The sequence below is a fragment of the Vitis riparia genome, chromosome 10, assembly GCF_004353265.1.
Source record: "Vitis riparia cultivar Riparia Gloire de Montpellier isolate 1030 chromosome 10, EGFV_Vit.rip_1.0, whole genome shotgun sequence".
Taxonomy (NCBI): Eukaryota; Viridiplantae; Streptophyta; class Magnoliopsida; order Vitales; family Vitaceae; genus Vitis; species Vitis riparia.
The window spans coordinates 17,347,227-17,372,105 of NC_048440.1; the positions used below are offsets into that span (position 1 = coordinate 17,347,227).

The 24,879-nt window shown below is 34.9% G+C and overlaps 3 protein-coding genes across 9 annotated transcripts; 2 read left to right on the plus strand and 1 right to left on the minus strand.

Moving 5' to 3' along the window:
* Positions 1 to 1,186: 1,186 nt before the first annotated feature.
* On the plus strand, positions 1,187 to 9,310 carry LOC117924055 (glyoxysomal processing protease, glyoxysomal). 2 transcript variants are annotated; one of them, XM_034842605.1, is made up of 14 exons: positions 1,187 to 1,480; positions 1,809 to 1,855; positions 1,950 to 2,127; positions 2,220 to 2,270; positions 2,357 to 2,422; positions 2,743 to 2,886; positions 4,278 to 4,409; positions 4,572 to 4,675; positions 6,082 to 6,167; positions 6,251 to 6,345; positions 6,435 to 7,182; positions 7,480 to 7,678; positions 8,281 to 8,372; positions 8,744 to 9,310. In XM_034842605.1, exons 1-14 carry the CDS (start codon positions 1,415 to 1,417, stop codon positions 9,013 to 9,015), a joined length of 2,280 nt encoding a protein of 759 aa, XP_034698496.1. In that variant the 5' UTR covers positions 1,187 to 1,414; the 3' UTR covers positions 9,016 to 9,310. The 2 variants fall into 2 exon arrangements, with proteins under 2 accessions (XP_034698496.1, XP_034698497.1); XM_034842606.1 differs by having other exon boundaries at positions 2,015 to 2,127.
* A 598-nt stretch (positions 9,311 to 9,908) lies between these two features.
* Positions 9,909 to 17,609, plus strand: LOC117923847 (mitochondrial arginine transporter BAC1). Of its 3 annotated transcripts, none has more exons than XM_034842340.1 (8): positions 9,909 to 10,263; positions 13,487 to 13,576; positions 15,625 to 15,726; positions 15,943 to 16,047; positions 16,121 to 16,219; positions 16,291 to 16,489; positions 16,596 to 16,694; positions 16,874 to 16,965. In XM_034842340.1, the coding sequence occupies exons 1-7, from the start codon at positions 10,171 to 10,173 to the stop codon at positions 16,655 to 16,657; spliced, it is 750 nt and encodes a 249-aa protein (XP_034698231.1). In that variant the 5' UTR covers positions 9,909 to 10,170; the 3' UTR covers positions 16,658 to 16,694; positions 16,874 to 16,965. The 3 variants fall into 3 exon arrangements, with proteins under 3 accessions (XP_034698231.1, XP_034698230.1, XP_034698229.1); XM_034842338.1 differs by having other exon boundaries at positions 9,920 to 10,263; positions 16,291 to 16,479; positions 16,874 to 17,609; XM_034842339.1 differs by lacking the exon at positions 15,943 to 16,047 and having other exon boundaries at positions 9,916 to 10,263; positions 16,291 to 16,479; positions 16,874 to 17,609.
* A 597-nt stretch (positions 17,610 to 18,206) lies between these two features.
* LOC117923848 (squamosa promoter-binding protein 1) lies at positions 18,207 to 20,962 on the minus strand. Of its 4 annotated transcripts, none has more exons than XM_034842341.1 (2): positions 20,153 to 20,956; positions 18,207 to 18,649 (listed from the first exon to the last, which is right to left on the minus strand). In XM_034842341.1, exons 1-2 carry the CDS (start codon positions 20,488 to 20,490, stop codon positions 18,532 to 18,534), a joined length of 456 nt encoding a protein of 151 aa, XP_034698232.1. In that variant the 5' UTR covers positions 20,491 to 20,956; the 3' UTR covers positions 18,207 to 18,531. The 4 variants fall into 4 exon arrangements, with proteins under 4 accessions (XP_034698232.1, XP_034698234.1, XP_034698233.1 ...); XM_034842343.1 differs by having other exon boundaries at positions 20,186 to 20,949; XM_034842342.1 differs by having other exon boundaries at positions 18,557 to 18,719; positions 20,153 to 20,962.
* Positions 20,963 to 24,879: the final 3,917 nt, after the last annotated feature.

Consider the following 24,879-nt stretch of genomic DNA (forward strand, 5'->3'; position numbering starts at 1 on the left):
TAAATAATATGGAATTGTTTACGTATCAACACAAATATTTAAAAAACTGTTATAAATTTAGATATATTGAAAATACTGAATTTAAGTGGATGTTTAATAAAATAATTCAATAAATTAATTTAAAATATTAAATAAATAAAATATATTTGATAAAATAATCTTTATTTTATATTTTTACTTTTATTTATCATAATTATCTCTAGGATTATTTTTGTTATTTCATAACCTCTCTTAGACAACTATAGTTTCATCAAAAGGTTGTATATTTATTCTTATATTTTACTAAATGTGAGTAAATTACAAATTTTAGATGATTTTTTTGTATGTTGAAATATAAATATTGCTTGGTTTTTTAATATCGATTTTAAAATAATTCGGTGTGTCTTTATTTAATAGTAAAATATTATTTCAATTTTTATAATAAATATTTTATAAAATTTTAGGTACTTATAATACTTTAATATGCATTTAAAAAAATAATATTATTACTTTATATTAATAAGTAAATATTAGTTATAATTTACCCACATAAATATATCAATTTATTATTTAAAATAAAATTTAAGTTTATTTCACAAAATAACCTTAATATTTAAATTAAAAATTAAGTCATAAGTTTTAAATTAAAAAACAATACTTTATAACGAGTCTATAAAATTAAGATTAAAAGACCGTTCGATATGAGATATTACATAATATATTATTAAAATTACTATAATATATAAAAAATAAAATTATTTTATTAAAAGGAAAATAAACAAGGTGTGAAAAATAATATTGCTTTAAAAGGGTTCAAGTCAAATTTATTTTAAAAACTATTAGTTATAGAATAAAACCACATGTGTTTTGGACAACTGTTTTCAAAAATTATGTTTTAAAAATAATTCTTAAAATTGGAAAATATGCTTGGAAGAATAATTTTTGAAAATTTGTTTTAAAAATGGATTATTTTTAAAATAAAATTTAAGTAATTTCCTTGTTTTTTTAAATCTTCCATTGCCAAATATTTTTACGATAACAATCAGCACACACAAATTTTTCAAATCAAAATTCTAATATAACCAATTAATAATAATTTAAAAAAAAAATTATTTTACCTCAGAAAAGCCGTCCAGTAATTCGGTGGGAGGTTGTAAGTTTATGAAAAAGGCTTCCTTGAATTGCGTGAATCGTGCACGTCATCGTTAAAACCTCCGAGACGGATAGGAGGCAAATCTGCAACACTGTTACGACGTCGTTTTGCTCAGCTACTGCCTGGCCTCCGAAGTTCCAGACTCCAATTGGCTTTTTCCTCTGAAGGAAAAATCACCCTTGTTGGACGAGGGTCCAAAGCTTCGCGAGCTATTGAATTCAATCCACTTGGTCCCAAGGTTTATATTAGCTCAACCTTCCAATCTATCATCGTCTTCTCTACATGGGTTTGCCGGAAATCGTTGATTTTGCCCGTAACTTCGCCGTCATGGTCAGGGTCCAAGGCCCCGTAAGTCCATGTCGTTCTTTTTTTAATCTTCTTTCTGCGCCGTTTGTTTTCTAGAAAAATATAGGTGAATAAGCGGAATTGGAATTTGAATGCTAAATTTCATTATTCGGGTCTCAGAAATCGAATTACTACTCAGCTGATCCTGATACATATTTTGGTTGAGCAACGATTGAGCTTTTCATTTATTTTATTTTATTTTTCTGAAACAAAAACAACAGAAAACATTACAACTCACTAGCCAAATGGGCATTCGGTGTTTCTATGAATTTGTTATCATCACTCTTGCTGTTTTCTTCTACTGAGCTATGAGCTTTCTGCTAAATTTCAGGACCCGAAGGGCCTAAAGATGCGAAAACATGCTTTCCACCATTATCAGTAAGCTAAAGATTTAATTATACCTTTATGATTGTATGTAGTTTTCACGTTTTCTATGCAATTACTAAATTTTCTCTCCTTGGGTGATTTGTAGCTCTGGAAAAACAACACTTTCAGCTTCTGGAATGTTGTTGCCTGATACCCTTTCTGACATTTCAGCTGCTTGCAAGCATATCCACAACAATAATGATCGGAATTCAATGTTGGTTGTGTCTGTTGCATCTATTCTGGAACCTTTTCTCTCCCTAGAACATAGAGAGAACATTTCCCAGGTTGAAAATGTTATAAAATACTGTTTGCGATTTCATAGCTCTGTTTTGGGTCTGAATTATTCATGCATTTCTTTACATTCAATTCCTTGCAGGGCAGCCATCCTGAGTTGATACATGGCGTTCAAATTGATGTAATGGTAGAGGTAAAAAATGTCAACAACCATTCTTTTAGTGGAAGCAATGGTGATCTGAGCTTGAGTTCTCAATATTTATGTTTTTTGATCCGCAGGAAAACAACTCTGAGGAATTAGACAAAAAAGCTCCACATTGGCTACCTGCCCAACTTTTGGCATTGGTAGGCATACGAATTACCTAGTTGTGGATTAAACATCTAGTTGGGATTAGTCAAATGGCTTGCTCATGGGGTTGCACATGTTCAGTTTCTACTTAAAAGTTATCTTAGATGTAACGATAAATTGATTGATGGTTGTGCTGAAACTGTGTTTTTTGTCTAATGTTTTATGCTTCTGTTTCACACTAGTGGTCTTGATACCTAGTGTTGATATACATATGAATATTTTTTTATCGTCATGTAAATTCAATGTGCTTGATTAATTCTGATACATATAAAATGGCCCTTGATGTTGATCTATTAATGTATCGTGCATTATGGAGGTTGATGTCCCTGCATTTTCCCTTGCTGTTCAATCAATAATTGAAGCTTGTTCTGGCTCACGGGAGCAAGGCTGGGATGTGGGTTGGTCCTTGGCCTCATATACTGGTGATTCACATACTTGGGTGGATGCTATTCAAACACAGGTTAGTCTCGCATAATTTTTGTCTTTTACAGTCTTTGTCCTTTTCTTCAGTTGGCCTTTATGAATGCTAATTAACCCCCCAAGTCATCAACTGATTATCAATGATTAACAATTAGCTGCCAACATTTCAAATTGTTCTATCTTTCTGTAAGTAATATCTTGGATAATGAAGTTGATAACAGTTGAGTTGGGAAGTGGCATGGAGGATAATTTTATGTCTAATCTGTGCAACTCAATGTTAAATATGCCATAAACAAAAACTGGATATTGCATTTGCATCAACATACATAGCCCTACATATTCAGCATATTATGAGAGGAGAAAGTGACCTGAATTATGGTTTAGCCAAGGGAAATTTCCAATCCAAAGATATCAGTGATGTAGCATGCTCCTCTGTTCTATCAGTTAACTGGCATTTTTGTGAAGCTTAAGGCTGAAGCAGATTGCCTGGACTTGTGAGTGGGGAATGTTTCATATCTGTGAACAGATGGAATTGTTTATGAAGATGACCAACTGCCATACATCACTAGTGATGGAATTTTATTTTCTTTTCTTCAAAAATTTGGATATCATCTTGCATATTGAAGATCAAAATGGTTCTTATCTAATACAGCTAAACCTAATTACTGAGTATCATGGTTCTGCCCCTCCCAAGGTGTAGCTGTCTTTCCTTTAACCTGCAGTTTGGATCTAATCCTCCTTGTTATGATTGGAAAAAATCCAGTAAAAATAAGAAAATAGGAAAACATTGGTTTAGGCTCAAGGGACTTGTTAAATTTAGCGATTTTCCCGATTATGATGTGGACTAGTGCAAACGGTCTGTTCTTAAGCCATCTGCTTGTTAACATACATGAGTAGTATACAGACCCACCTAATGTCCCCAGGCTTTGAAAATGTATTGATTTCTTCAGAGGACTAATCAAAGCTTCCTTGCTGCAAGACAACTCTATTGCAAATTGACATTTGTGAATGAGGGGAAAAGGTCATTTGTGTTTTGTCTAATCACAGAAGTGGATGGCAGAAAGCTCATGGTGGAGATAGGTTTCTTTAACCTATGGCCATGGTGCTCCAAACTGATATCTCTAAGATTATTGACAGAACAAGTGAACAGCTCAGGATATCAATAGTCACTATTTTGAAGGACTGTAAGGAAAGAAACCGTTTCCATAGGTTTACAGAATGACATGCTTAGATTTGTGATGATGCCACAAACAGTTGAACTTTTAAACAAAGGTGATGGTTAATAGCCTTGAAAAACAAATCTAAGCTGCCATTTTCAACCATCAAATGATTGCACTCCTGTTTTCAATTGTTGCCTGGTTGTATTTGAAAAATACTTCAAAACTCAATATGCATAACCTTCCTTTTTGATAATTTAATCTACAATTTCAGGTTGATTGTAATGCCAAATCTTCCATAGAGGGCCAGAGGCATTTTGTGGTGGGAGATTCCTCCCATCCAAGTCTTATGGGAAGGTCAACTGCTAGAATTGCCCTTCTCAGGGTCTCTTCCATAAACTCTAAGGTAATGAACCTTTTATTTTATTTATATTAGCATTCCTTATGTTAATTAATAATGTACTAAATATCAAACAATTGAAAGGAAATTTTTTTCTTGCCCATAGCATTTAGTTGTACACTTTAGTCAATATTCATGAGATTGACAGGGTGGATACCTGTAATTTAGGATCTGCCCAACATAGCCATATCACCCTCAAATAAGAGGGGGGATCTTCTTCTAGCAATGGGTTCTCCATTTGGTGTCCTTTCACCTGTGCACTTCTTTAACAGGTATTTTTCCTTTGTTGTCTAAATTCATTTGATGCTTCAACTTTTGGTTTGCTACTTGAAAAGATTGCTCTGTGAAGCATCATCTCAATGTAAATTATTTGGAACATACCTTCAAAATTTTTAATAAATTGCCTTTTATTTAATTTTTACGTTCCTCCAGTGCTATCTCCAGCTGATAGGGCTGGTTTTCTTTCAATCCCTACCTCACATTGGATTGTATATATGAAGGGAGAGGTGAAGCTGGTCACTGTCTAATATATTTTCATTTTTGCTGTTCTTTTATTATTTTTCTCCTTTTTCATCTTATTGTATTGCAAAATTTGAATTATCCTCCTTTGATTTTCATTCTCCCCAAATCTAATCAAATTCTGTCAATCACCATCAAATGGAGGAGACAACTGGTCAAACCTGGTACGGTTCTAGTAAGTGGATTTCTCCTCATTGGTTGTGGTAACTAATGATGAAGTGTAAAATAGATGGTACAGATGTTATAGGTGTTTCAAATTCTTTTCCTTATCTACCATTTCTTAAATTAGATTATATGTGCTAATGAGTGAAATAATTAAAATAATTTTTTATCTTGGCTTAGTGATTAAGTGCTTTGACCATTTGTTCAAATATTTATGGTTCACATTTTTTGAACTTTTTATTTACAAGTTTTGAAATTTAATGATTTCAAGGTATTTGCAACTATTTTCTTCCCTTTTAACAGAACTTGAAAATGTTGAAGGGACACAACTTTTGAAAGAGATAATGTCTTAAAGAGAATCTTCAAAGAAGAGGGTCAAACCTTGAAGTTGACAACGTCTTAAAGAAGAGATCTGTTGCATTCTGTAAGTTAGATACATGCAGAAAAACCTAAAGTTGGTAATCTTAGATGATTTAAAGGCTTGAAAAACCAAGGGAAAATTCTCTTATGTAAATGGTTATCATCTTAAAAATTTTAAAATATAAATTATTTTTATTTTCATTTGAGCATCTTTGAACTTCACAGTGCTATATTTGATTGAATGACACCCTTTTCTCTTATATCACCCTTGATAGGTCTGAATTTAGGGTCTTTCTGGAGAGTGGTGAAAGTTGTTAGATGCAAATGATGCTAGTGTACAAACTGAGGTTACTTGGTCATTCAAACTTTGGGAGCTAAATTAATGCTCTCCCTCTCTTCCACGTGTGCACACACACACACACACACACATATACTCTGAGGCCATTCAGACTTTGGAAGCTAGTTTAATAGTTCTCTCTCTGTCGCTTTCACACACACACACATGCACACACACATACACATGTGCACGTATGTGTGGTTGCACACACACTCCACACACTCTCAGTATGGCAGAGACTATTTCACTTTTGTTCTATCCTAATTCTTCTTTGTTCAACCCCTTTGTTGCTTGAATCAGTATATCAGTGGGATCCATTGCCAACTGCTATACACCAAGTTCTTGTGGAAGATCACTGTTGATGGCTGACATTAGGTGTCTTCCTGGTGGGAGCATTTCTCTTGTAGATCATCCTTGGCTCATTTAGTACTAATGGATTCTGATTCCATTCTGACACTTTATCTGTCAGGGATGGAAGGTGGTCCAGTTTTTAATGAACATGCACAACTGATTGGTATCTTGACGAGACCATTAAGGCAAAAAACTGGTGGTGCTGAAATTCAGGTAACTTCAAAACATTCGGATCTCTCTTTAAGTAGTTTAAATTGTTTAACACATCATGCGAAAGTAACAACTCTAGCTTCTGGTAACAGCTGGTAATCCCATGGGAAGCCATTGCAACTGCTTGCTGTGACTTGCTGCAGAAGGAGGTTCAAAATGAAGGGGAAATGAAACATTATAACAGGGGAAACTTAAATGCTGTAGGGAAGAAATATCTATTCAGTGGCCATGACTCAGATGGACCTTTCAACTGTATGCACCAGCAACCTGATTGTTGTAGCCCTCCATTGTCATTGATTGAAAAAGCAATGGCTTCTATTTGTCTTGTTACCATTGATGATGGAGTATGGGCATCTGGTGTTGTGCTCAACAGCCAAGGCTTGATACTCACAAATGCTCACCTGCTGGAGCCATGGAGATTTGGAAAAACAGTTGCAAGAGGTGGAAGATGTGGAGCCGAACCAGAGATACCTTTTATCCCCTCTGAGGAATCTGTCTATTGCAGGGATGAGGGCACTTATAGTCACCAGAAGAGTCAGGATTTGCTACCAAAAACATTGAATATTGCAGGTTCTTCTGTCATGGATGGACATGGGGGATATAAATCTGGTCCAAATTACAGAGGCCATAGAAACATACGCATTCGCCTGGATCATACAGATCCTAGGATTTGGTGTGATGCTAGGGTAGTGTATGTTTCTAAAGGACCTTTGGACATTGCCCTACTGCAGCTTGAGTTTGTTCCAGGTCAGCTTTGCCCTATTATTATGGACTTCGCATGCCCATCTGCAGGATCGAAAGCATATGTTATTGGACATGGACTCTTTGGGCCTCGATGCGGTAAGGTTTTGCTTACCTTATTTATCTATTTTGGGTGGGTTTGGAAGTCCCAAGAAACTACGTCTATAACATTTTGGATGAGCTTAGTTTGTCAAATGCACAGAATTTTACTTTCAAATTGTATGGAAGACAAACTAGACAAATGCTGTTTCCATAGGATATTCAAACATGCCCTGATCTTTTATAGGTTTTGTTCTTAGTTCTTACTTCTTACTACATAAAAGAATTTCACTAATTTTTAACCTTCTATTTTACCCTGAGCTTATGTATCTGATCCAGCTTTGAATTTTGTACCAGACTTCTTCCCATCTGTTTGTGTTGGTGAAGTGGCAAAAGTAGTCAAATCAAAGATGCCTCTGTCCTGTCAATCCAGTTTGCAAGAGAATATACTAGAAGATTTTCCAGCAATGCTTGAAACAACAGCTGCTGTGCATGCTGGTGGTAGTGGTGGAGCTGTTGTTAATTCAGAAGGTCGTATGATTGGACTCATTACAAGGTACTGGAAATAATATTTTGCAAAAAAAAAAAAAAAGAAAAACTGAATAATGGAAGGTTCTTGAATTGAGAACTACTTTTGTTCTTAAGTATTTTCCTGAAAAGGTATGAAATTACCACACTCAGCTAAAAGTGCATGTGTTCCTCTCTTGAAGATGGGGAATACCATTAGGAGGAGGATTTGAATATCACACCAAGATGAATTCATAGGGATTTTTTTTTTTTTGGTGATATCATTGATGATTGATTACTGGACATTAAGAGGAATCTTAAAAAGAGAAAAAAAGACATTGAGGGGGAACTCGTGGAAGGGAGTTGAATAAAATGGATGAGTGTACCTTGATACGAAGTCAGTGCTATTAACTCACAGACTTGTGTCATATTACTTGCCTCCTATACAGCACTGATAGGAATCGTATTATAAGGACATCCATACTGGCACAATGTGAATTTGTAAAATTTGCTAATTTCTCTGAACAAAATTGTCATAATTGCTCTAGTATTATTCTTATAGGTGATTTTAGATGCAATCCTTTTATTATAAGCTTTTTCTATATGGTCAGATTGAACTTCTATATTTAATGAGATATATTGCTGATACAGCAATGCACGGCATGGTGGAGGGACAGTTATACCACATTTGAACTTCAGCATTCCATGTGCTGCCCTGCAAGCTGTCTACAAGTTCTCGAAAGGTCATTTCACTAACAGAGTTCTGATTCCATATTCAAAAATGAAATGTTTCCACTTTGCTTTCCACAATTTTTTCAAGGCTCAAATGCATCATTTACATTGTAGTTGTAACACTTATCCATACTCACACACGGTAGAATCAGCATAGTAAGGCAAAAGTGATTAAAATTTAGAATTTATGGCCTTAGATTTCTAAATTTAATTTATTGTATTTGCAATGAACATAGAATTGTAGAAAAAGATTAATTTCAATTTTTGTAAAAGAAGACCAATCATTTTCATTTCATATGGGTTCCCAAGTAGAGTTTTTAGTGTATTTACTGAAAATAGCAGTACATTTGCAAGTTCTTAACACTTTCTTTTCCTTCAACAGACATGCAGGGTATGTCACTCTTACTAGATCTTGACAAACCAAATGAGCACCTTTCTTCTGTATGGGCATTGATGCCACCACTGTCCCCCAAGCCAGGCCCCTCTTTGCCTAATCTTCCAAATCTTCCACAATCTCTACTGGAAGATAACAAAGAAGGCAAGGGCTCGCGATTTGCCAAGTTTATAGCTGAAAGAAATGAGGTGTTTAAAAAGCCCACTCAACTTGGCAAGGTGGAAATGCTTGCTAATGAGATCATTCCTAGTAAGTTATGACAATCAAGGAGTCCTCTTCTACCAAAATAAGAAGATTACCATCAGAATATGAGGTTCAGATTGCAATGCCCCCCATCTTGCAGTGAGTTTAAGTCCCACCAGCCTCATGGAATGGACTAGTTGGGGAAATAAACCAGGGGAATTTTTTGTGGTTCTGCCAAGCCCAAGTGAGTCAATGTAATTCATGACAATTGGTTATTGCACTTGATGTAACTTAACTAGTGAAATTTTGATGTCCCATATTTTTAAAAAAATGGAAATGACATCATTCCATGCTGTTTCCATAGCATTTTCAGTTTTGTAGTCTCATGGGATAGACTGGAGTTTTTACAGGTAATGGGTCCATCACCTTCTCAATTCATGGTGATATGTACCTGTCGTAAAAAATCAGTGACCCAATCTTTGTGGTGAAAAGACAAGCAGACACAACAATTGTCATGAGTGTGAAGCATGGAATTCCAAATACGTCTAAGGCCTTGAATCCCAGACTTCCCAGTTCCAATTATACCAGATATTGAAAAAAGATAAAATTGTTGCTTGAGAAGGCTCCCTTGATAGATAAATTTGACCCTTTAAAGGAAACAGTCTTTAGAGCCTCCAAGTAGAAGGATGAAGGGTCAAATTGAAGCAGCAAGTTGGGATACTTGGAAAATTTGAGGGAAAATGTAAAGGAAAAAGGGAAAATAGAAATGAATATCAGTGAAAAAAAGAGCAAAGGAAAATGAAAAAGAGACTTAAAATTTAAAATAGAAATTCCCTCAGTTGCTGATCCTACGCACGTGATTACCCACGCTAACCACTCGGCATTGTGGAGGCCTTTCCCCGGGGGCTAACCAATGGGCTTCATTTCTTGAAGCATTGTTTTTTTTGCGGTAACCAATTCATTGAATTTATACTAACTGTGGAAGTTATAAAATCCCCATTCCATTGTGGCTTACAGACGCCGCCCGGCTCATTTCTTGAGCCAATACCTAACATCACAAACTTAATCTCGTGAGTCATGTTCTTGTCAGCCTGATATACACTTTGTCAGAAAACACAAGTAGACGGAATGAGAGGGTGAGAAAGTGAGTGGGTGGGTGTTGACTAGGACATCAATGATGCTTCCTGACAATTAGAGAAGTTCTGAGAAAGGGGGCAGAAAGAGAGTGAGAGATGGAGGAGACTTCCGGCTCTAAGGAGTATGTGGCGGGTTTGCTTGCCGGGGTAGCCACTGTTGTCATCGGTCATCCCTTCGACACCGTCAAGGTCTGTCTTCCTCATCAACTTTAGATTGTTCCAGTTCTAGTGTAGTGATGTATTGTTCAAATTCACTGCATTTTGCATGGGTTTAAGAGGGGGATTTTTATGATCTGTGGATCTTATCTTTAAATTGTCTCATTGGTGATTAATTAACATAATAGCCCTTTCTCTGGACTTTGTACAAACACTGAAAGGGCGGTCCTGTTTGATTTACAGCATTATAATACACCTCAGCGATGAGTCTGGGAAGACTGTTTTGATATTTGTTCCAATACCCCTTGAGACACATTTGAGGATACTATCATAATCATTGAACCCATTGCCTTAAAATCAAAACCAGAAGGGAGAAGCAGTTCTGATTTCCTAAAGAAGCATGTCCGGAATCGTTTAGACTATGCTATAAGAAGCAGAGTCGGTGGTATACTTAGTAGGAAGCATCTAGAATTGAGTGCAAACATGGGTTGCAAAAGTATAATATAGTAAGAGTCTCTAATATTGTATTACAGATGTCATGGTTATGCCCACATATTTGGATTCTAGTTTTCTGGAGGGGTTCATCACCAAGATAGAATTCTAGCCTTACTATTAACCTTCACATACCCAATCCAAGAAAATGAAAATTCTTCTTTGTTGCTGAGGTTAAGTAATCTTACCAATGATTTTTATTTCTGGTAATAGAAAAAACTTCTGATGACTATGTAGCATGGTTAAGAAATATTGGAAATAGGATTGAAAATTCTTTTAGAAGATTTGTGTTTAATAGACAAACCATGAAATGTGGGATCCTAAAGCATGAAGCAGGCTTCCCCTCACTTCCCTTAAAGCTTTGGAAGTGTTGTGCTTCCCATTTTAAAGGCTGATTTCCCAGTTCTCGCCTACTACAGGAGCTTCCAGTGGCTAGCCAAGGGACATTACTCTGCTGCATTTGATGGTAGCTCACGGAAATTATAGTGTCTGCCCCAATGTAATGTGAAGGAAGAAATAAATGATTGTGAAGTGTGTTGAATTGTACTGAAGTTCTTTATCTATTATGCTACTCATAATTTAAGCCTTATTTTACTACCTTGGGCTAACAATATACATGAAAAGTTAGAAAGGCATTTAATTTACTGCCAAATATATGTTTATCTGCATTTTTATTTTTGAACCTTGTGTTTCTCACCTTAGCTTGAAATTACAAGCATGCATAATAATGTTGAAAGGTATTGAATCAATTTGTCTTTGAACAATCATGAATACCCATGTGTTATCTCTATAACCTGTAATATCCTTCAAATTTTTTTGGACATTTTAGATCTTCTGTCCTGATTATCTGCTTATAAACTCTTGATGATGGAATCTCTTAAGCTTTTTCTACGTGGAGCTTTTAGCTTGTAAAGACATGATTCCCCTTATTATGAATGTACCACTGCAACAAAGTTAAAACTTCCAAGGCGCTGATGAAGAAACAAAATATTGTAAAAAATGGTGGGAAGTGATGAGTCTAGTGGTGAGAAAATCAGCAAAATGCTATACATTGAAATAAACTCTCATTATAAGGGCCACCACAATGAAGAAGAGATCTTTAACCTTGCTATATTGGAACAACTTAGCCATGTTTTAGTTGAGAGAACCACATCAAGTTAACCCAAAATGGTTGGGGATGGATTTTAGAACTATCATATGGTGTTACCATTTGGTAAGCCTAGGTAAATGTTGCTTATTAAGGTGCCAACTTTCACTGTGATGGATTTGTTTTTACAGGTTTATAATATGTACTTTCTTATTGTGTTGTGTCTTTGCAGTTAGTAACAATCTAAATGTGGTTGTGCTGTTGCATTGTGATTTCACATTTCAAAATACAATTATGTGGAGAATGGGAACAATTGGAGGAGAAGAAAATGAGTTTCTCTTCTTCTAATAATAGGCTTACATCAAGGATTGACATGGAGTCTTGCATCAAGGATTGGCATCAAGCCTTATATCAATAATTGGAATTGAGTCTTTACCTTTTTGCATTGGTTGTGGATGAAATACTACGTATACTCAAGAAGGATGTGTGGTGCATTTTGTTTGCTGATGTATTGTTTAGAACTTTTAGTTGATGAATTTAGTGTAAAGGTTAGTTCCAACATGGAACTATGAAGGGATACATTAGAATATCATAAGTTTTAGGTTGAGCAAGACTAAGAATATATAGAATGTAATTTTGGTGAGACATGGTGTAGAAATGAGGGCATAGTGAAAGTTGATGGTTAGGAGGTACCTAAAAATTACCATTTTATTTTCCAATCAAAAAAAAAAAAATTACCATTTTATTATCTTGGTATCTCCAAGCAAGGGAAGATTGAGGAGGACATGACTTATAGAATTAGAGCAGGATGGATTTAGTAGAAGCGCATGTGGAGTACTGTGAATGCTAAAGTTGAGGAAAAAAAATTTTAGGATGACTATAAGACTGGCTACGTGTTTATGGTAGATGACATTGGGCAATAAAGGAACATCAGGTTGGGAAATGAGTGTAGCCAAAATGATGATATCAGGACGGATCTGTAGCAATACAGGGGAAGATATAATAAGAGATGAGTGCATTTAGAAAGAAGGTAGAGGTGCCACCAATCAAGACAAGACAAGTAAAATTTGTTTAAGATGGTTTGACTGTTTTAATGAAGACCATGGATGGTCAGGTTCAGATGAGTAATTTAATGAGATATCCAAAGGACAAAAGTTGAGTTTCAAGAACATGTGGGTAAAGGTAGTGAGAAATAACATGATCACAAGGGTCAAATGGAGGGTATGGCTTTAGGAAGAGTTTTATAGCCTAAAAGCATTTGTTTAGCCAATCCTAATCAGTTGGGACTAAGGCTTTGTTGAGTTGTATTGTCACCATAATCATTTTCATGATTCAGGTTTGAACTCAACAGCTTTTTTGGACAAAGCTTCCAATTTAATTAGCCTTTTCTTTTACTGTGGTTGGGCTGGACCATTTTGTGTTTTTTATTTGCCTTTTGTTTGTTTAAGTTTCAAATTTTCTGCATATAGAATATCGATGAAGCTAGTGCAATTGTGTCTCCAACATCTGATTAGATTTTATTTTGAGAAGTGAAAATAATTACTGAAGTTGATAAACCTTTTTTTTTTTGGTGGTTGCATGTTTACAGTTCCAATAATCCTTTGTTTTCTCTTGCTTCTGTAATACTAATTATGGTGGATAATGTGGCTCTTACAAATGTTAATTTTTATCTATTAGGTAAAGTTGCAAAAACACAATACTGAAGCACATGGAATGAAGTACAAGAATGGCTTGCATTGCACTGCTAGGATAGTGAAGAGTGAAGGAGTATGCTTCTTGAACTTTCTATTGTGATTGATTAAGTCATTATTTTCTCCATGTTTGCATTTTGAATAGCTAAAGTAACAATGTTTTGTTTCCTTATACAAACGTTGCTAATTTTTGTTTACTTCTGGCTGGAAAGTTGTCTCTAAATCCTAAAAATGAGACTATAATATGAGCACAAAGGGAAGTTACTAAGTAACCTAATGTTGTCCAATACTTGCCTGCGTGTTGCCTGCGTGCCTAGATCCTTTTTTATGGCTAGGGCTGTTAGTCTATTGATTGCCTAAGCTAAACTAAGTTAGGTGCTTTCTTAATCTTCTAGGTGCACACCTGCATTTATTCGGCACTGAGCTATTGCCCAAATTATTAGAATTATGTGGATAATAGTAATAACTAAATATGCTACTGTTAACGGGTGTTTGGTAAATCGACTTAATGACTTAATAACTTAATTTAAGTCATTAAGTTGATTAAGCATGTTTGGTAAAATAACTTAATATTATAACTTAAAGTTACTTTTAATTTTAAGCATTAAGTCAACATACTTAACTTATTTTTAATCTCAAATCCTTTTTACCTTATTTGCCCATAACAATGAGAGTATATTTTAGAATTATAATTCCACATCCATAACTCATTTTTTATAATAAATATTTTATGGTTATCTTATGTATCTACAATACTTTAAATATGGATGTTTCATAAATAAATTTATTGCTTAAAATTAAAAAAATAGATATGAGTTAAAATCAATGAGATAAGTATTATTTAAAATTAATGAATATAAATATGTCAATTTGATAAATTTAGAATAAATTTTAAGTTAACTTTACCAAACAATCTAAATGCTTAAAGTAAAAAAGTAAATAATAAGTTTTAAGATGAAAACTTAAGATTTCTTAAAGTCAACTTAGATTATTAAGTAATAGGTATTAAGTTTTACCAAATACTCACTTAGTTAAAACTTATTAATTTTTCTTATAAGTTGTAATTGAGAGTAACTTATTTTCTAATTACTATTTTGTAAAACTTCTCAGAGATGGGTTGACAAGAAGGAGATAGAACTCCTAGTTACAACTTATAAGAAAAATTCATATTATTCATAACTTCTCAGAGATGGGATGGCAAGAAGAAGATAGGAAGAAAAAAAAGAAGTAATATGATCCTCTCTCAATCCTCCCCCCCTCCTCACCATCCCCACCCCAACATAGGTTTCTATTTTAATGGAGTTTTTCATTGAACCTTCAAATAGCTCATTGGAAATATAAGTTCCATTTGTCTGCATGCTTGTCTGTTTTGGTTGGTTGTTAAGTGCTGGGACATCATAAGCTAGGTTTGTACCTTGGTGGTTAATTGGCTTTATAATGGGTGTAAAATCATGCAATTTGAATGTGACACGAGCAATTTAAGGCCTGATGTGGAGCAGGTGTAATTCATACTTCTAGTGTCATTTGAATCTTCTCACTGCTTCCTAGTTAACCTTCTTGTTGAAATGTTTGGTAGACATCCAATTACGCCCTTAGGAGTTGTTGATTTGCGTTATGTTTTCTTTTTGTTTAACCAACTTCATGTCTAGAACTAATAGGTTACATGTTAGCAAACATTGTATATTAATTTGGATGATAATATTAAATAATTTTAGTATTTTCTTCTGATAAGAAAATAATCAAATATTATTTATTGGGAAAAAACAGTATAGGTCTTTTACATTGTTAAGGCATTTCCCCCTAAAGATCCTATCAGGTTGTTTGGAGGTCTGACCTTAGAGTTTGGTTCAAGTTCATATCTTCATAGGAGCTTGAATGCTGCCTTCACCCTTTAACTGCTAACAAAGCTAATGGTCTATTATTGCCCAACTGGAAAAGGAAAATGAGTTTTTGTTTTCTTGTATTAAAGTGTCGTCATTTAAAAATGTTTTTCAAATGATCTCGTCCGTCTTTCTGAACATCCTTCCCTTTCTATGCTGAAATGATTCGAGAAGAAGCAATCCCAAATTCGGAATGTTCTCCACATTCTTTTGCAAGAAATTAAGTGAATAGTGTCTTTCACAGGTGAGAGGACTCTATAGAGGGGCAACATCATCTTTCCTTGGGATGGCCTTTGAAAGCTCGCTTCTTTTTGGCATATATTCCCGAACAAAACAAAAACTGCAGGTTGGTACCAATGTGAAGTAGAAAGGGGTTTGCAGATTCCATTTGGCAATAATCTGCAGGAACTGTTTCTGGCAGGGTCATGCACAATTACAAAATGTCATTTTAAATGATTCTGCAGATAAGTTTCTTGTACGGGTTTCTTAATCTATCATATGGTTATGGTATAAACCCTTTTCCTGCTTTTTTTTTTTTTTTTTTTTTCTGTGGCTTATGAAGGAAGGACTACAAAATACTAGGCCACAGCCCCAAGTAATAATTCCTTCAGCAGCTTACAGTGGGGCTATTATTAGTTTTGTATTATGTCCATCAGAGCTAGTGAAGGTAAGTGAATTGGCAAGTCCATATATGACACTGTTGTTTCCCATATTATACTTGTGACACTGAGCTTCTCCAGTGTAGGATGCAAGTTCAAGGGACTGACTCTTTGGTTCCAAAGTCCAGTAGATACAGTAGTCCTCTTGATTGTGCCCTTAAAACCATGAAAACTGAAGGGGTGAGAAAATTCTGTGCTTACTGGTATTTTGGTTTATGGTATGGGTTTTGGCTGATGAATTACCTTTTCAGGTTACGGGCATTTTTCGTGGAGGTCTTACAACCTTATTGAGAGAATTTTTCGGGAATGCTGTCTTTTTCAGCGTTTATGAGTATGTTCGCTATTACATGCATTTGCAACTGAAAGCTGCTTCATCTGACCACAACGACTTGATTGATGTGGGAATTGGGATTGTTACTGGTGGCCTTGGTGGTGTAGCTGTGAGTATTGGTAAAATTATTATATTTTTGAGCAGAAACACAGTTCAGGCATCTCAATTTTCTGCTGTTGATTTTTTTTTTTCCTCCTCTCTTTTTGGCCTTTTTTTGGTGTCCAGTTCTGGTCTGCTGTTCTACCCTTGGATGTGGCAAAAACAATAATTCAGACTGCCTCAGATAAAAGTTCTACTAAAAATCCTTTTTGGATATTGAACTCGGTGAGATCCTGGTTCCCTACATTTTTATTTTCTTTTCAGAAGAAAAATCCAAAAAATAAAAAGGAGAAAAGAAAAAAAGAAAAAAAAAAAAAAGACAATTTCAATAAGGAAGGGAGAGAGTACAGAAAACACTGCTTAGCAGAGGCAGAGGAAGGGGCTCATTGAATACTTTTTGGCAGATTTACAGAAGGGCTGGACTTAGAGGATGCTATACAGGTTTGGGTCCTACAATAGCTAGAGCATTTCCTGCTAATGCAGCTGCAATTGTTACCTGGGAGCTTGCCATAAAACTTTTAGGTATCAAGCGTGAGTAAAAGCAGTATGGCATTTGATTATCCAGGGATTTTAAATTGTCTATTGCTATTTCAACACACATGCATTGATTGCCTTTGGCAAGATTTTGTCCACACGATTCTTTCTTTAGACACGGTGACTGGGATGGTACAAATCAGATATATATCAGGGTAAGATGATTTTTCTGAAAGAATGAGCGCTCCAACAGAGCGGCTGACCAGGCTAACAGTGGTCTATATCGAGTGATTTGAGGATTTTTCTGGGGCTCCTTGCTGTTTCCTTTTTTACATAGGAAATGTCACATAATTGATTAGTTGGTGGAAATGTTTCTCAAACAATTTTGGTTCAGTGTTGGCGAACTCTGTTAATTGTTATTCAGTATTTGATAGGAACCATTTCGAATTACCTACCTTTGTCCATGATGGAGTATTCTGTGTTGGGGGAAACAGATTGTTTTCTTTATTGTGAAGATTGTTCTGATCACAATTTTGCTTTATCTACTCTGTACTGTCCAGCAAACGGACCTTATTATCATGGTGAACAATTCTTGTTCATCGGAATGTAACTATAATCTGCAAGCATAAATATGGTCACTCAATTTGCAGTTTGCCTTGTTAGACACAGGCATGATGGACTATCTAGTCTGTTAATTCTTTATCTGTTTCTCATTTTCCTGGTCTTCGTATCTCCAAACGACAATGGAAAACCCAGCACATGAAATTTAGTGGAAGAGGTCATGGAGCCCAAAACAATGGCTTGTATTCAGATTTTGGCTACTAACAATTCGCACCAAGGAAGGAAATGTGACTTCCTCGGCTGCTGCAGATGTCTGAGATTGCAAAATAAACTAGTAAGGCAGAGGCATGAGAAATTGTTGTGGAGAGATCTCGTGGGCTTTAGAGGTTTACAGGGGAGTAGCTGCTGAGAAACCAATATCTTGGAACTTCCCTAGAGCTAGTAGCTTACTGTTAAAGCTATCACATATTCATATATTCGAAATGCCAGTGATCAACCAAAAGTGAAGACGTGATATTCTCAGAAAAAGTAGACATGATCACTTCCTATTCCCCGGTTGAATTGGAAACTGATAAATTCATTGAAAATAACAATAATAGGAATCTTGAACAGGGTTTGGTAAACAATGCGAGAACCTTTCTCGCATCTCTGCCTTGGGATGGAGTTTTCTGAGTAGAATCATATGGTAAGTAATCATCCATGAAGAGAAAAGCATGTGGAGATCGAATAAAAATCATCACAAAAAGCATTATTCAAAAGGGTTATTCCACACACCATTTATTCATACGATCTTGAGTCACTGACGACTCAGATGCCAACAGAGACAGCAGTACTGAGATGGATGACCACAGTGCTGTCATTTGTTTTTGGTTCTTAATTACATAATCATTCAAAGTTGAAAGCCGGAGATTGACAGAAGATAGAGAGCATACTAGATAGCATAGTTAAACCTTATCGGTTTTGAAAATGCATTTTACCGAAGCCTGCTGCAACTTAGTTCTTCCTTTAGATGAGGGGTCTTCCCTTTTCAGCTGGAGCCTTCTCCATGAGATTCAGACGAGCTTTTGCGGCGCCGCTCGTTGTGTCCGGCCAAGCGCCTGCGGCAACTTCTTTTAGTCTCGTCAAACTCTGACAGCAAATGGAACCTGCAGAGCCACCATTGTGAAGAGATATGAACGGAGGTGAAGTGAAGGAGGAAATGACTTCGTTCTTCCACTGAAATTGATGTTGCAGAGTGAAGAATATGACTCACTAATGTGAAGCAACAAGAAGAAACAGAAATCTAAGAAAGAATAACACAAATTCAGAAGTGAATAGTGAAGGAAAATAGAAATGAAAATCTTATTAGATTCAAATTTATTATGTATTCTACCTTTTTCTTTCCTCTTTTCCTTCACTCATCCTCTTCCTAGTAGTTTTCAGAAACTAGCTAGACAGAAACAGAACGGAAATCCATACAGAACTAGGGCTGTGATAGAAGTAAACAAGGCAACAAAACTAAAACCATCATGATAAGAACTCCTGCATGCGCCTAGTGCAACACCCACTGATGGCTCCATCATTGCAGTAGTGCAATGCTGGTGAAAAGTTGAAACTATGTCATTTCATGATGTTCTACATAGGATCCTATATCAGATGTGAAATAACCTTACATGATGAAACTCAGATAAGAGGTAGTTTGAAAGTGATTTTAGGAAACACTTTTAATATTTCTAATATTTCAAAATTTTGATTTTCAGAGTATTAGAAAGATCAGAAATACATACAAGAATCACTGTCCAATACATTTTAAGAGAGTGTGACATGATTTTAAGAAGCATTTATGATTTTTCTCATGCTTGAAAAATAAAAATTTTCAAGTGGTAAAAAATGTTAGAAACAATTCTTAAAATCATCACTAAACACACTCTAAATCACATTGATCAATAAACACATAAATATCAAAATTTTGTGATTCAACAATTATATATACATGACTGTGGAGGAGGAGGATGACATAAAAAACTATTATCTACAAGAACTCTCATCTGCCTCTCTCTGCTCTCTAAGTTGAACTCTCAACAATTGTATATATATATGTCATAACATTTCACCATGGATCATCCTTTTCGTGGTTTGATTTCCAGAATTGTCCTATTTTCCCATTTCTTGCAGTCCACGGTAAGGAGTATACAACAACATATATTTGAGTTTAGAGTCTGGATATTCCATAAAGCACACATCCCTACCTATCTTTGTGCAATGTGATCATGAGCCCTAGTGTGCTCCCAATTTGGAAAATGGAATAGTTGGGAGTAGATTTGAAGAGACTGTTAGTTGTGGTTCTATTGTGCATGAACGATCAGGAAATCAGTGGTCAGTGCCCCAACTCATTTTTCAATTATCTCTCTACTGTTATATAGCATAATTTTGCTTGATTAGGCTTTGAAATTGTACTTGGTTTAACTTTGAGGATTCTACAGTCACTGCATTAGTTGGACTTGGAGCAGCAGTGTCCTGGCCAATGAAGTTACATGGCTTTGCTAAAGAGATTTAGTAGCTAGACAATTATGAGTTCAATTAAAAGACTGCTAGTAGATCTTAGAAAGAAAGCCATAAGAATTTTTATTCAGACAAGTGAAAGAGAGAAACTTATATTTATTACATACCAGAAATGTTTTGGAAAATTAGGGTTTCCTAACCTGCTGCATTGCTGACAGAACCTCTGCTGGATTCCGGCAATGAGAATGACCGGAGCCTTGGCATGATGTTCACACACCCTGTGCCGCTTGTGGTATCTTTTGGCATCGGACATGTCAGCGGTGCAGTTATCCACCTGACAACAAGGCGGCGTTGACCCCGCTCCCCCAGATCCTTTCTTGTTGGTGAGGGTCACTGCTTTCTTCTTCTTCTCATCCTCTCCAAACCCTAACCCAACAGCATCTTCATCATCCTCTTCCTCCTCCTCCATCAAGGTTCTCTTACCTTGAGCCTTGCTCATTTCCATACTTGAGAAGAAGAGAAGGCAACCAAAGGAATCGAGATGGGGCAGACAACTAGGCGGAGGAGAAGAAGAAGGAAAAGAAAAAGAAGAAAAGAAGAATAAACCTTGAGAAAAAGGTGAAAAAAGGAGAACCAGAATATGTGAGGACCACAAGCTCCATTTTTTTTCATTTCAGCTAAGGGGAACAGTACTAGAAGAGCTCCAACAATACATTATATATAGTAAGGTTATACAGGACAGCAACAGCCCAGTGCTATATATCAAGAATACAGTTCATACCTTTCCGTTCTACTCTCATCTTAATTTCACCTGACTCTATTATCACATAATTACACCACATGACTATTTTGAACCCCACAGTATAAAAGATCAAGATTAATTGGAAGTGTTTCCAGCCACCAACCCTCATTCATTCAGGCACCTTTAGACTCTCTCCTGATCAGTTCTTCAGTGTTTCGCCTATGGTGGCTGTTGCACCACCAATTTTTTTGTGGATGTAGTCTGATTCCTATCTAATATGGCCTAAAATCGATAAAAACATTGTGGAATGAGTGTGTCATTCTCATTTTGCTCAAAATGTAAGGTCACTAAAGGCAAATAGGTCCTGTGCCACCTAATTTTTTGAGGATTCCATTTGGAGATATCCATAACAGTTGGCAGTACTCCTTTTCATGAGAGCGACTACTCCTGTATATTTTGGTGTATTATTGAAGAGTGAAAGGTGAAAACCATAGATATGGTCCAATTATAACTAGCTGGACCTATCCCACATTGACACGTGTTGTACGACCATACTTTTGTAAGTCCTTGCATGAATTTTTTTTCCCTAGTTCCTCTTTGGTTCGCAATACATTTAATCTGGCCAACTGGGTTGCAGCAAAGTGGCCACCCGTCCTCCTTGTGGGCTGCACTTCTTCCATCATGGTTGGACCACACTAATACGTCAGAATTATTGTTGGTCCCCTTTCATCTTGTAGCACTTTGTTCTGGCTATAGCATGGAAATTTTGGAGTGGGTTCAACCGCACCCATGGAAGGTGATCCAACAATTCATATGTTACAGATTCATATTTCCTTTTGGGCACAAAAAAAAACCCATCAACCATCCATAAGGCACTACACTACAAGTTGGGCATTTCCTTTTCTGAGCTGCACTTCAAGATTAGCTTCATGCTGCAGATACCCTCTTCTGCAACAACAATATTAATGGTCCATGTAAGACCTTGGCCTGCAGACACAGCCAATTAACATGTGTTGTGGTTGCTTTTCCAATTGTCAACTGCGTGTCTCTGTGCCTATACTTACAAACCCTGAAGTCGTCCTATCAGTTGGTTTAGTTTTTATTATTATGGCTAGATGCATCACAGCATATTTATATATCTCTTTTAAGAACAAGTCATTGTTATTCGATAATTTGGTTTTTTTATACCATGGCGGTGGGGGTTGAGGCCATATGCTCTTATTTCTTTTTCTGGTTAGGTAAGAGAAAAGGGTCAACTGAGCCTGAGAGCATCAATAATACCCAAAATCCCTTAATAAACAGTAGAGACAATTCTGCCTATTTGGCACGTTTGGACTGAATATGAATTCTAAATTATCATGACGTCTTAATCCACCTTTGTTTTTTGTATTTTTTTATTTTTTATTACCTCATGTTCAAAAACAGCTTGCCAGTTGCCACACCTGTCCGTGCGTTATAATGATTGGAGGAAAGCTCCTGCTACCGAGAAAAAACAAGAGAGTTTTGCGGAAGCGAGATGCTTTCTTCACCAGCTTATATATGACGCGAGTTGCTGGTTTGAAAACCATAATTATTGAATCCTTTGGCTTCAAATGAAAGACAACAAAAGCTCTCAGCAATTATTACTCCGGCAGATGATGGAACTGATCTGACATTGTAACCGGCTGATTGACATTCCCTCAAATTCTGACAGGAGCTCTCCCTTGTGAATTGGCAGCTTCACCATACCATAAAATCTAATGTGTTCATTGTTGATTTTGGTGATGAAAAATGAGGGTTACGCTTAGGGAACTGATTAGGTGCGCCTCATAGCAGCCAGCTACCTCTATAAAGGGTGGCAAGTTAAGGCCCAACTTTCCCACTTGGCACAGCTTGCCTGGTTTTCAAGCGGAGTTGGGCTCATATATATATAGTTTGTGAAGGGGCCGCTTCAGTTTGGGTTTTATTGAAACCTGTTATAAGGGGCTTGGCTTTGTTGGAAACTATGATGGCATCTCACTCAAGAGAAGAAGATTGTTCCTTTTTTGGTTATTATGTTGGTACCTTAACCTGATGTTCAATCGTATTGGTTGGTTTCTTTTGTTTTTAAAACTTGTCTTTCACGTTTTTTGAGGAATTTTTTTATAAACCTAATTTGAAAACCTACTTCGAATATCGTTATACGGTGCTGCTATAAAAACCTATGCACGTGAGTAGTCATTACTTTATCATAGCCCTCTATCTCTCCAACCTTCGAAGAATTTTCAACAAAGATTGAAGCTGCACTCATCTGCTAGTCTTGACACAAGGTTGAGGTAATTTACTAGGAAGTGTGAGGTCTTACATTAAGCATGTTGTGTATAATAATGGTGATCAGAGAGCAGACTTGGATGATTGAAAAAGCACCTTTTTTTTTTTTTTTTTGATATATTGTATTTACTTGGACATCAAAGAATCAACCTATGAAGTAATATCATGTATATGTTATGCAATTTGACTCAAAATTTACCTTAATAAAAAAGAATTGACAGATATCTATGTGAACAACAAATCAATGATTGCATTATCAATAAAACTAATTTTCGATGATCGAAACAAGCATACTAATACAAGACATTATTTTATTAATAAGTATATTATTAAAAAGAAATTAAAATTAAAATTTGTAAGGTCTTAAGTTCAAATCGTTGATTACAAAATTTTTCAAATTTAAAGATTTTAGAAGGTTAAGAGGATGTCACTTGGAATTCCAAACCAAATTTGATTTAGTTTCTAAAAATTATTATAATATTTTAAATTTGAGTGATCGATTTAATTTTTATTTTTAAGTAATTAAGTCCAAGATGAATAATAATAATAATAATAACTTTTATTTTATTTTTTTAGTTTGTCTCAATTATTTATGTCTCTTATGTTATATTTGGTTTCCGAAAAATGTTAAGAAAAGAAAAAAAAATGTAAAGGAAAATAATTTTTTTTATGTTTTGTTGTTTTATGAAAAATATAAAAAAAAATCAAATATAATTAAAACTGATTAAAAACTTGTGTATTTTAAAATTATTTAATCTTTATATCGATGAGTCAAAATAAGTAAAATCAGTTTGAAGTAGTAAGTAAAAATAATTTATCGACTTTTAGGGGGTGTTTGGTACGTCGGAATAGGGAATGGAAATAATATTTTGTTTCATTTCCTATTTCTTAGTGGAATGGAATGAATTTGATGATTCTATTTCTAGCATTTGGATGAACTTAGGAATATAAGATTGGAATAATTATTTGTTTCCATTCCAATGTTTGATAATAATAGGAATGAAAATGAAAAAAAAATAAATTTATAATAATATCCTTACATATAATTTAAAATATTTTTTTATTTTTACTTTTATTTAAAAAAAAATTTGAGAGGTTTTTGTTATTAAATAATAAGACTAAAAAATATATATATACTCAATAAATAAAAAATTAACCATAAAAAATCGTATAACCCTAATGCACAAATATTCAATTATTATTTTTATTAAAAATTTGAATAATTTGTCATGCTTAAGTAGTTATAAAATTATATTTTTCAAAAAAAAATTATTTATTATAATATTTAAATTCTCAAAGCTGGCAAATGTTTTTCCTATTTTCAAAAAAGGAAATAAAAGAATTCAAATTTATTCTAATTTTCAACAAGTATCATATCCGATAAAATCCATAACCTTAAAAATTTTAAATATTCGTTTTTTTTTTTTTATCAAAATTTTAAATAATTTGTCATGCAAAAAAGCTATAGAATTATATTTTACTAAGAAAAAAAAAAGAGAAAAAAAAAAAGATAAGAACTGGATGATGAATGGATAGACCTTTACAAAGAAGATAAACATCGGGTTTGAAAAACAAGATAAGAGGGTAAAATAATAATTTAGGTTATTTTATATTATCAAATAGGTTTAATGAATCAGAATACCACCTACTTTTAATGAATGCTAATCCGACTCATAAGTTGGATTTGATTTCTGCCGGAATAATTTTTTATTTCATTTCCGCCTCCTTAACATTTATCCAAACATAGGAATAAGGGAGAAAATGAATGAGATGTCTATTCCCACTTCCTATTCCCGTGTACCAAACAACCCCTTAATTTATTTATTTTTAATTTTCTTTTACTTTTTATTTTCTTCAATTTTT

Coding starts and splice junctions, on each gene's coding strand:
- LOC117924055 (XM_034842605.1), top strand. CDS start 1,415: ATGGGTTTGCCGGAAATCGTTGATTTTGCCCGTAACTTCGCCGTCATG. Junction 4,676..6,081: donor CCTGTGCACTTCTTTAACAG/GTATTTTTCCTT, acceptor TGCTTGAATCAG/TATATCAGTGGGATCCATTG. Junction 6,346..6,434: donor CTGGTGGTGCTGAAATTCAG/GTAACTTCAAAA, acceptor TTCTGGTAACAG/CTGGTAATCCCATGGGAAGC.
- LOC117923847 (XM_034842338.1), top strand. CDS start 10,171: ATGGAGGAGACTTCCGGCTCTAAGGAGTATGTGGCGGGTTTGCTTGCC. Junction 16,220..16,290: donor AAACCATGAAAACTGAAGGG/GTGAGAAAATTC, acceptor TTACCTTTTCAG/GTTACGGGCATTTTTCGTGG. Junction 16,695..16,873: donor CTTTTTGGATATTGAACTCG/GTGAGATCCTGG, acceptor ACTTTTTGGCAG/ATTTACAGAAGGGCTGGACT.
- LOC117923848 (XM_034842341.1), bottom strand. CDS start 20,490: ATGGAAATGAGCAAGGCTCAAGGTAAGAGAACCTTGATGGAGGAGGAG. Junction 18,650..20,152: donor AATTTTCCAAAACATTTCTG/GTATGTAATAAA, acceptor GTGGCTCTGCAG/GTTCCATTTGCTGTCAGAGT.